Raw genomic sequence first — 12,399 nt, 5'->3', positions numbered from 1 at the left:
CAAAGCCCGGACACACTTAAGTCCTGCCTCACGGCTCAAAATTAAGACACCTAATCACCAAATGCTCGCAGCTTCTTTGAAGTAGCCAGTCCAGACTGACCCTCACTCCCCTAATACCTCTTAGAATCATCCAGCACACAGCCCAACCCTATAAACCTATAAACCTATAAACTCCACACCTTCCGCGAGGCTCCACAGGAGCGTGTTCTGTGTTCTCCCTGGCCCGCAGCAACCCAAGCCAAGTAAACCCAGCTCGTTTTATTACAAGTGTGTTGCTAATTGTTCAAATGAAGGACTTTTTAAAAAACTCTTATTATTTTACAAGTAACACCTATTTCACATAAAACAAAAAAGGTACAATGAAAAAAAATCCCATTATAATAACAACAAAAAAGACAAAATTCTTAGGAAAAAGCATGGTAAGAAATGAAAAGTTTATATGAAAAATAAGCAAACACAAATTGCCAAGAGAGCTCTGAAAAGAGTAATGAGGATGTATTAACCCTTCCAGATATTAAACAAAATGATAAAAACGGTACAGTACTGGCACACTAACAGAAGGACCAATGGAAAAGAATAAAAGTCCCAGAATAACCTCAAACACTGTACCTAAAGGAAAAGCTTTAAAGTTTAAAAGGAAAGATAACAGTAATTGTTAATTTTATGTGTCAAGTTGGAGAGTACTTGGGGATGAAATTAACATTTAAATCAGTGACCTTGAGTAAAGTAGATAACCCTCCATAATGTGGGTGGGCCTCATCCAATCAGTTGAAGGCCTAAACAGAACAGAAAGACCAGTCCCCCAAGCAAGAGGGAGTTCTCCAGCAGACTGCCTTCAGGCTTCATCTTCACCATCAGCTCTCCTGGGTCTCAGCCTGCTGGTCCACACTAGATTTTGGACTTCCCAGCTTCCATAACTGTCTGAGTCAATTCCTTAAAATAAAATATCTTTATCCTAACCAATAGGCTAGTTCTCTGGCGAGACCTAATACAAGAAAAGCTCCTTAACCAAGTGGTCATCTAGAGAAAAAAAACTTATGTTGGATCATACCTCTCTCCATAGATTAGGATAAGTGAAATGTAGAAATTACTCTATGAAAATACTACAAAATAACAGGGGACAGATCCTTTGTAACTTCAGAGTATGGAAGGTTCATAATCTCACTAAAAATAAAATCCAGATATCATAAAAGCAAAGACTGCCAATTCTGACTACATAAACTTTTTTTTTTAATTCAAAAAGCCCTTCTGCATGACAAAAAAGGTGCCACAATTCATGTCAAAAGACAAATGATAAGATGGGGGAGTAATTCAAATCATGGACAGAGGTCTAGTCTCCCTAATATACCTAGTTTTTATTATATAAATCAATTTTTAAGAGACAACTGAATAGAAAAATTCAAGATAAAAAGATACGAATTGACGGTCCAGGAAAAAAAGGAAACGTAAACATTTTTAAATATATAAGATGTTCAAAAATCACTCATAACAAGAAAAATGTAAATTAAAACTACGTTGTCAGATTGGTAAACATCCAGAAGCTTCTTAAAACCATGCTCCTGGCACATGGTAGGTACCCTCACACATCGATGGTGGGAGTATAAACTGGCACAACCCCTAACAGGAACAATCTAGCAATATTTACCAGAATCACAACTGCATATACCCACTGACACAGCCAGGAATTTATCCTACAGACACACTTGGACATTTATGAAATGACACATATACAGAGCATCATGGCAGTACTGTTTGAATTGCAAATAACTAAAAATAATCTAAATGCCCATCAAAAGAGAACTGGTCACATACATTATGATACGTCCATAAAATGGAATGAAGCTAAAAAAAAGAACGGAGGATTGCTTTATGTACTCCTTTGGAAAGAACCACAGAAAATATATTTAAGTGGGTAGGGAGGGGGGAATGGCAAAGAACAGAAGAATGTCTACAGCACGTTACAGTGTACCGACACTTGTGTAATATGAGAGCGAACAATTAAAATATGGTATTTTGCTTCTTTATATAAAGAAACATACAATAAACTAATGAAGTGGTTATCTAGCAAAGGGTGAGGAGGGTGGTGAACTAGGCAAGAGGAACTATGGTAGAGACTGGAATCTGTATCCTTTCCTTGTACTTGTTAATTTTTGAAACATATGAATGTATTGATTATCCAAAACATTACACATTAAAAAACGTTAAAGACACAAAGTGAGGTATCTTAATGGAACCCTAAAATTACCTTTTGTATCAATCACATTAACAAAAGACACAAAGTCACACTTGCTGATTATCTCCTAATACAAAAATCAACAGACTGTGTATGCTATATCTGGGAACAAAAGGAAAGTCTACAGGAAGGAATGTTCTGTCTGTTATGAAACACTGGCTTCTTATATTAAATACAGTTGAGCTCCTTTGTTTTTTAAATGTATGTGAATTCAGTATTATAAATTCTTATTAAAATTTGGCTTGATTTGGAAAATATTCTAGTGGTTATTTTTACTTTGTTTGGGGATAGATTTGGGGGGGATTATTCTGGTTTGGGAGGTGCTAATTATATCTAAAATGCTAGATCTCATTTCCTAGACAAACTTTCCAAATCTATCTGAACATCAAATTCCCTAAAAACTAAAACTGTTCCTGTCAAACCAGACCCTCTGATTAGGCTACCTAAATGTCTCAGGCTACCTAAATGTCTCTGATTTCCACTTCTTTGTCCCAGAAGAGTTTACTGAAACTTAAAACTTAAAAAATATTTAGACATTCTATAGTTAGGGAGTATCAAGACAGGAAAAAATTTCCAATAGACTTTGAGAGATATTTGTTTTTCCTCAGAAGATACAAAAAAAATGACAGTATTTACATTAAGGAATCATTTTTATATAGTATTTCCTGACATATGATTTATTGTATTCAAGTCAATAAAATAACAGCAGTATCGTTCAAAGCATAAAATAGACCTAAACTAAGCACATTAAAATAGTATTCATTAAAATAAGATTTTACCTGTAGTATGCTTTAAATATTTAAATATGAAGGATATTAAATAACTAATTTGCCATGTGGAAGAAGTCATCAGTGAATGCTTCATAAAGGAAGTAAATTTTGAACTTGGTCTTGAAGGAAATGACAGGCACTCAGAATCCTTAATCAAATTGGTTTTACAATCAGAGATTCATTTTAGCTCCACTGAAGGAAAATGAGTAATATAATCTCTCTATTGAGTCCTTCTTAAACTCTGATGACATGACAAAACATTCTGTCTAGAGAAGTTCAATAAGGCTCTGAAAGCCCATGAAAAAGCCTGTAACTTTATATATCATAAACCCAGATACCAGTCTCTCTCACTTAAAAAGAAATGGTATTGAAAGGTTATTTAATTTTCCCACATTTAAATAAAAGACCAGACTAAATAATTTTGAAATAATGTACATTCCTACCTCTATAAATTGCTTTATATAATACCAAAATTTTGAAAACATATATGTAAAAAACAAGATTCTACACATCTTCAATCTCAGCTGTTGTTTTAACATGTTTTCTTTGAAGTCATAAACTCTTTTTGGAACTCAAATAAAAGTCACATGGGAAAAGACTCCAAAGAACCTGAGAAAATACTTAAGAAATCAGCTGAATTTATTAAAATTAAGCTTCCTGTATTTATATATTGTGCTTAGCATCAACAATCTCTCCAAGCTGTGTAAGTAGCACTTTAAAAACGGAAGAGTCAATGTCACTGTCTTCCCCTCTCTTCACCACTCCCAACCCACAAAAACGAAAGAAGAGAGGAAAATATAAAATGCAAAGTTACATTTCTATGCTTATGACTAAAAGTGCTATGAAAGCTCTATTTGAATTCAGAGTACAGGTCCTGAGCTCATGATACCTTTTAATATCACTCAGCGACAATCTCTAAAACAAGATGAAACTGATTCACTGTACCAAATACATATGTACTATTTTTCTACACATCATGTAAGCTGAAATACATAGCCCAATAACCTAAAAGAGTATTTAATGAGGCTAATTGAAACTAGAAAGTGTTTAACATACTTAAAAGTACATGAATCCCTTTAGTATTTTAATATATTGTAATTGAAGTGATTATCTGTCTATAAGCTAGTTTAGGAAGAATAACACTGCCAAAGGCAACAATGTTTTGACCCAGTAGCACTTACCATTAAAACAAAAACAAATCAAATGAAGGCTCAACAGAAAAACACCGTGTATGTGCCAACTAGAAAGATTAAATGATCGATAAAACCATTTTCCTGAATAAGCCTCAACGGAGTGACAGAGTACTTTCTGGAAAGATGCAGAACACAAATGACAAAGAACATGAAATGACTGACATTTTCTGCTGTCATGAACCAGTAATGTAAGAAGCTATTAAACGAGTCATCTTCCCACCCTTCAATCTCAAACATCCATTCGTAAACAAAGAGTTTGGGTTATGGTTCTGCATTTTCTCAAGACTTCCATTTTTCCCACGGAGAACAGAAATGTTTTCGATGGCCAGGAAGACATCCCAGAACAGAGGCCTGGGGGCCAGGACTGCGCTCACCTGCTGCGGCTGGTACCTCTGCTGGGGCTGGGACGGCAGGTACTGCGCCTGCGGCTGCTGGCTGTAGTAAGGCTGCTGGCCCTGCTGGCAGTAACCGCTCACACCTGGCTGGCCATACTGAGGCGGCACCTGTCACGAAGTCAAGCAGGGCAAGTGAGAAAGTCAAGACGTGCCATTCAGCGAAATCAAATATGGTTTCAATTCAGCAACAGGAAGTGGGTTCTTTGCTAAGCAACTGAATTCGATATTTTTAATATTCTCTCCATTAGATAAACTGGCATACTGCCTTCTACTCACAAACTATCAATGAAGACAAAAGACAAAGTATTTTTTGAAGCAGAGTTAAATTATCAGACATCAAAAATTGATAATTTCACAAAAATCCAGTGGCGGGGTCGGGGGGAGTTTCTAATACTGACGTCAAAAAATTGTTTCTGCTAGAAAGTCAAAGCAGCATTATGCTAATCCATTCTCATGCAACACTCAGATGAAAATGAACTCCAGACCAAGCTCACTAATACTCTGTAGGATGCTTGTGGTTTGGGGACATGTTTGTTTCAACTAAGGTCAGAACGCCTCAGTTACATTTTAGCAGATACCAGTTACAGCAGCAATTCCATTACCTGATACTATTTTGGCTAAAAAGAAACAACACTGCTTTATAATAAAATGAAACCCATTTAGAAAACAATACTATGTATATCAAACAATATAACTATCAATATGAGTTCTGGATGCAAAGACATTCATAGCTATACAAGGACAGTATTTTCCTAGTTGATAAAACGGTTACTGATATAAAGCAAAGCATACTGTGCTGCAAATACCCGAGTTACAGACAAAACGACCTAAAATCAGTCTTCTCCATTTCTAATTTACATGAGCCTAAAAAATCTTGAAATCATTGTTCAAACAAAAGTCCTTCCTCATTCAGTAAATACACCACTGATGATATTTTCTGATGTTCTTTCAAATGAGAAGTCTATTGACATTCCCCCCCCCCCCAACTGAGAGAAAGAACAGGAGAGGAAAAAGAAAAACAAGATATCAGGATGGCAAAAAGCACTCCTGGAATGAGAATGGTGAAGTCACTGTTAATACCACAATATGGTCCATTTGAGAACTCCAAGAACACGATCCCCATAAGCACACATACTTAAGAATTCAGTCATCAGTCCCAGATATACACTTAAAAAACAAATCGACTACAGAATACTGAATGAGGAAAAGAAGTGAGGAGGAAAATATTAAACACTTTGCCTCTAAGACCAATTAGCACAGTAATTGGCAACATGTTCAATGAAGTAAAAGGAAAAAAATGCAGAAAGCTAAAGTTCATATTCCTTTTGACCCGATCTAGATTATTTTCAAGCTGCTAGCAACGCTGACAAAACATTTGGCCACAACGGCTTACAAATGCCTCTCATTTCGCAGACCCCAAGTTAGTAGAACAGACAAGTTTGTATTGAAAACCATTCAACAGCACAGTTGAATTCTTTGCTTTTATTTATTTTACAGCTTGATATCTCATAATGAATGTATGTCCCTGACATAAGCCAAGCCAAAGAATTTCCATAAAATACAACTCCACATGCTAGAATACCATATACTACCACAACACATACCCTTCCGTTCAACACCCATATGTTTGATTTGATATCTAATACTGCATTTCACACAAGCATCTTTGCAGTTTGATTTGAAGCAGTTAGGATAACACTTTGCCAGTGTTAAAATGACTGTAAAGCTCAGTCAACACAGCCAGCAACTCCCCTGTGAATTGCACTTTAATATGTTGACTTTCTGGTTTACAGAAACCCTTACACACAATATGGAAGTGGGGGGGGGGTGTCTATTTTCTAAGCAAGACAACAAGAGGACATATTGCAGGAGTCTCCTAACACTAGAGCAGCCATGAAGTTACCAGATTCTTTTACTATCTATTCCAACACCGAAAAGTGGGGAAGCAAGTCGGATGCAGGGGAGGCAGGTAGGATGGGTGGGAGTGTCAGCAAATCTTCAATGGATCCATAGCCAACAATCTGCAGAACAGAGCAAACGTCAGAGGGGGAACCATCAAAAGCATCTGCTTGGGAGTTTTCACCACTGTCTTCCACAATTAAAAACCTACTTGCTATCCTTTTAAATACATGGCCTCATTATCTGGTACTAACTAACTGGCTAACTAACCTTCTGAGACCCTGGGATAACTGATAGGGCCTAGAGCCAATCAACTGCATTTGGTCTACTGTCCTTACGTGGGAGCCATGACAAAACAGAGATTACTGAATTCTAGTCTACCTGAAGAATCTCTGTACTAGAAACGTATGAAATCTAAATGCAAGCCCTCCTGTACCTCAGTTGTGGGAATATGATCGCCCACATAATGATATGTCTTACATCTCCAACTGCAAAATGGGGCTACCTCCTCTATTAATTCCTATTAATATAATAACCAGCAACATTATAATCTTACCTGGAATTCTACGCATTTTCTATTATTACTTATTAAACCAAGTTGCAGCACTACCTCTAAAATATTAATTATTAACTGTTATCTTTAAAAAACAATTTCTAAATATAATGCACCTCAGCTGTGAGGAACTAATGTCAATTCTTTAACGGTCAATAATGTTTTTGCTTTAATCAATTTAGATGTAGGGCTTTCAAAGTTCTATTATATGATTTTTTTTGACATCTTAAACCAAGCAATCATTATTAAGGAACATAAATGGAAGGGTGGAGCCATAATACATGGAATGCCCCAGAGCCTACTGCCGGAAGCTGTCTGCACAAACCCCAGAGAAACTGTGGTCTTGCACTGCCCGCTTCTCACATGCCATCAAGGCCTTCAGCCTCCGTTCCTCCCTCTGACCTCCATCTTTAACAGCATCTGCTGAGGACTGAGAAACCCACTACACTGTTACGAAGACCCAAAGGACTAAGCCATCAGGGAAGCATATGAGCTTTTATTGTCTCAAGTTTTGTGAAATCAATTTTGGCTACTAAGAGTCTTTTTGTTTATCTCTTAGTTCTTAACCATATTCAGGGTAAATAAGATTACCAAACTGTTGAAATGTAACCAAGAGTTACTGGGTTTCAGGAACCAAGTGCTGAGAATTGAGGATACAAAGCACTTCTGTCTCAGATACCACCCCTTCCCTAACCGGACTAACCCACCATCATTCTCATGCCATTTCTGATTTGATTTCACCACAGGGGAGATTATTAGATTTAGTCAGTTAACCCTTTAATTATGTGTTCATGTGTTTACTGTTTGCCCTCATCACTAGACTACACACTCCTACACCCATGGTAGGCCTCCTGGAAGAGGGCCTGACACTGAAATGTTTGTTGGATGAATAATGAATGTTGTTCAATGTATTATTAAATCAAGTTATTATTATATAAAACTTTAATGATGGAACACATTATAAACCTGAAATGACTTCTACCATCCAAGTCTTTGATTCAGCTTCATCCAATAGCCAAAAACCCCAAACCTCACATTGACAGCAGCAGAGTACCCTCGGCTATTACTGGCTAAACTTCGAGGTCAAATGCGCTGGACATTTATCACTAAACTAAACCAAATGGAAATCTCCAGAAAATGCCTAAGATCAGGGATTTTCTATTTGTTATTTAAAAATAAGAAAAACAAAAATTTCTCTCATTTCTAAATAAAGAGGATCTTCAAGTGGAACATGAACACACACAGTAACAACAGAAAGTTTTGTTCCAAGTTTCAAAGAAATGCGAATGCTTTCAAACATTATTGGAGAGGGAAAGTATAGCTAAAAATGATTCATTTACTTTAAGTTATTTATTTTAGGAAACTAGTCTGATAAAGGACGTATTAACTTTCAAATCTCTGTGTCATGTTAAATGTGCAGAATTCCAGGCCCCATTTTTCATTTTACTTTACCTTGAACTCTTTGCTCATACTTCAAAACTGAAGAAATGATCAGGTTTATAATTCTCATCCTTTTCCTATCTAAAGAAGTTTGAGAAAGCAGTTTCTCCACTAAGTTTCAAGGTGCACTGCCCTATGACCCAGCAATTCCCCTCGTAAATACATACCCATGAAACACTCACGTGTGTCCCAGGAAGGATATTCCATCCAACACTATTTACAAGAGCCAGAAAGAGGAAGCAATCTAATTCCAACACAGTAAGTAAATGGGAAAAACAGATTTTGCTACAGTCACACGTGGAATTCTAACCATAAAGTGTACAGTTTAGTGGCATTAAGTAGATTCACCTTCTCGTGCGACCATCACAACTACCCATCTTCAGAACCTCACCAACCCCAAAGGAAATTCTACTTCCGTTAAACAGTAACTCCCCATCCCTAACCCCCACCACAGCCCCTGGCAACGACTATTCTGCTTTCTGTCTCCATGAATTTGGTTATGCTAGTTACCTCATATAAGTACAATAATGCAGCATTTGTCTTTTTGTGTTGGGCTTTTTTCACTTAGCCCAATGCCTTCAAGGTTCATCCATATTACAGCATGAATCAGAATTTCATTCCTTTCTAGGGCTAAAAATATTTCTATTTTAAGTATATACAATATTTTGTCCCATTGTGGGCAATGGGTGGGTTGTTTCTACCTTTTGGTTACTGTGAATAATACTGCTAGGAAAACAGGCATACAAATGTCTGTTCAAGCCTTTTCTTTCACTTCTTTTGGAAATATACCCAGCCCGTAAGTGGAACTGCTGGATCATACGGTAGTTCTATGTTTAATTTTTTGAGAAACCGCCATACTGTTTTTCACAGCCACAACACCATTTTAAAATTCCTGCCAGCTGTGCACAAGGGTTCTAATTTCTCCACATCCTTGACAACACCTGCTATTTTCTGTTTGTTGTTGTAATAGCCATCCTAGTGGGTGTGAAGTGGTATCACACTCATGGGTTTGATTTTCATTTCCCTAATGATTATTGATGTTGAGCATCTTCTGCATGCTTATCAGTCATTTGTTTATCTTACTTGGAAAAATGTATTAAAGTCTTTTGCCCATTTTTTAATTGGGTTGTTAGGTTTTTGTTGTTGAGTTGTAGGAATGCTTTATATATTCTGTGTATTAATCCCTTATATATTATTTGCAAATATTTTCTCCTCTTTTGTGGGTGGCCTTTTTCTTCTTGTGATAGTGTCCTTTGATGCACAAAAGTTTTAAATTTTGATATACTCCAATTTATCTTTTCTTTTGTTGTCTGCGCATTTGGTTTCCATGTCCAATAAATCCCACCAAATTTAATGTCATGAAGCGTTCCCCTAGGTTTTCTTCTAAGAGCTTTACAGCTTTAGCTCTTATGTTTTTAGATTGGACCCATTTTGAGTTAATTTTTGCACACAGTGTAAGGTAAGGGTCCAACTTCCCTCTTTTGAAGGACCTGCTGTTCTTACTCTAGTATATAATTTTCGTATCAGCTTCAGATCCTTTTGTTCTAAGAAGAACAGTTTGGTATGGTATCTACACTTCCCTCTAGAACTATATTAAATGAATACAACATACATTCAACACACTGTATAATATGTTTTTATATGAAGTTCAAAAACAGGCAAAACTACTTTATAGTGATAGTAATCAAAACAGTGCTTGTGGGATATGGGGGCTGGCAAGAAAAAGGGGTGAGGAAACTTCTAGGGTGATGAAAATATTCTGTATCTTAACGGGGATGGTTGGTTCATAGGTGTACTTTATTTGTCAAAACTCATCGAACTGTACACTTAAGATCTGAGCACTTCATTGTATGTATATTATAACTTTAAATGTATGTATATACACTTAATAACAAAGAAGGTATCTAAACTTTTGACCTCACAGTTTTTTCTAACGTATTTATGTCAAACCATTCCGGCCTTACTTACACCTAGATGTAAGTTTCCTATTTGATAATAAAATAGTAACTGTTTCTAGGTGCTTAACGGGGAGCTTTCATACTTTCAACTTACATAATTCCAAAATATTACACAGCAATTAATACTGAAACAATCATAATGAGTATGTAAATTCAAATATTTAATGCAAGTCACAATATGTATAGGAACAATATCCCTTCAACGCAGAATTCTGCTTTTGGGAATTTACCTTAAGGAAAAATATAAAACAAGTGTGCACAGATATGTGTAGCAAGGAGGTCACTGCACGCCCCTGATACCACCCCTACTCAAAAACAGGGAAGCAGCCTAAATGGTTAAATGTGCCTCCATAGAGACTGGTTTAAAAGGGGAGGGTAATGATATTTTATTCAATAAAATATCACAGAGTCATTAAAATGAATGATTCTAATTGTAGATAATATGTATTGAATAGCAAGAAAGTCTGTCCCTGAATTTTTGAGGTGGGACTTAAGGGGTAGCAGGTTACAAAACCATATATATATTTTTAAATACAAAAATCTGTGTATGTGTGGTGAGCAAAGAATTAATAGCCCAGAAGAATATACATCAAATGTTATGTATCATTTCTTAAACCAACTCTGAGTTTTTCATGAATCTAAAACTAAATGTAATTTATTTTGGATTAATTACTGCTGTCTTTCTAAGAATTATCAAAAAGTATATTATAACAATTTATATTTAACAGCAGAAAGCTTCTTAATTTTTATCTGTTTGTTTTTCATCATAAATTTGAGTCCTTTCAGATAAATTCTACAAAAAAAGGAAGGCAAAAAGCATAGGAAAAATGAGTTCACAACAGCTACATTTTAGTCATTAAGGTGGCATATTCTGCTGGCTTCTGATTTTACAGAAAGAGTAAATGCTATTTTTCATGCATAAGAGACAGACTGAAAATTCCCCACAGCAAGGAATTCAGATGCTAAGTCGATGTGTGGCTGAACCAACTGCAGGAGGAAATTTTATTATGTCAACATGTCCAGTCAAAAATAATGTGTTAGAAGGTAATAAATAAAGTTTACAAGGTCAAAATCCTACAAATGCTCCACAATCTATATAGTCCCTTAAGCTAAGTTCCCATCTGAGACTTTTATTAAACAATTTAGGTGCTTTTTAAATTCACTTTCTTATTTTAAAAAGAAAAATAAATCTTGTCCTTAAGCTTGTCTAAGGGGGGAAAAAAACTCTGTAACTTCCTGAAATTACTCCTTCATGCTTGAAAACTGAGAAACAATCAACGAATGGAATGTATACTGAGTGCTTATTGTATGCACTGTATACTTACAGCCATAAGTTCGTTCAAATTTTGTCCAGCTTCCCTTGAGTAACAGAAAAAAAGACAACGTGGGCTTGGAGGAGTCAGCAAAGAAGTCAAGGGTCAAGCAGTGTCTAAACTCCAGAACAGGCTTGACGACCAACCACACAATCGAGCTAGTTACTCAGCTCTCGTTGCTATGGAGCCCACTTCCATTTTTGTGTATGCCCTTGTACCTAACAGATAACTGCCGGGCCATAAACACTGCTGTTGTTTAACAGACTGAAAAACAACCAACATATCTGGGCTACTTTAGCCCACTCCCTTAGCTTAAAAATATTTTTAAAATTCATATCAGAAAATAGCTTTACTTTTTGATTTGTGAAATTAAACTGAAAAGTTCTCATTTGTCATCAGCAATAAGTTTTTTCTCATGACAAATTTTGCTTTCTAAAACTTCCTTATCAGGTACACACTTTATGTTTATAAGATCATAAACAGTGAAAATAATATACATATAATCTCTCTTGGATTTCTTTATAATTATAAATTGCCTACAAAATTTCACTGCTTATTCTAAGTCCAACTGCTCTATATTTAGCAAATCACAGCTTAAGCGAATACTATGTCAGACCCATGTTCTGCAGAGTGAATACTCTACAT

General features: G+C 36.0%; 1 protein-coding gene across 12 annotated transcripts in view; it reads right to left on the bottom strand.

Moving 5' to 3' along the window:
* Positions 1–12,399, bottom strand: part of ARID1B (AT-rich interaction domain 1B) — a 411,191-nt gene that overhangs the window by 277,948 nt on the left and 120,844 nt on the right. For 10 of the 12 annotated variants that reach the window (XM_059035978.2, XM_059035981.2, XM_067011074.1 and 7 more), the window contains exon 3: positions 4,571–4,699. The exons of the other annotated variants lie outside the window; for them this stretch is intronic. In XM_059035978.2, coding sequence (XP_058891961.1) covers positions 4,571–4,699 — 129 coding nt within the window. The remainder of the gene's footprint in view (positions 1–4,570; positions 4,700–12,399) is intronic. 12 annotated transcript variants of the gene reach the window in all.

Source organism: Kogia breviceps, chromosome 13 (assembly GCF_026419965.1).
Source record: "Kogia breviceps isolate mKogBre1 chromosome 13, mKogBre1 haplotype 1, whole genome shotgun sequence".
NCBI classification, from domain to species: Eukaryota; Metazoa; Chordata; class Mammalia; order Artiodactyla; family Physeteridae; genus Kogia; species Kogia breviceps.
The sequence above is the reverse complement of the archived record's forward strand: the minus strand, read 5'-3'. Positions and strand labels throughout refer to the sequence as shown.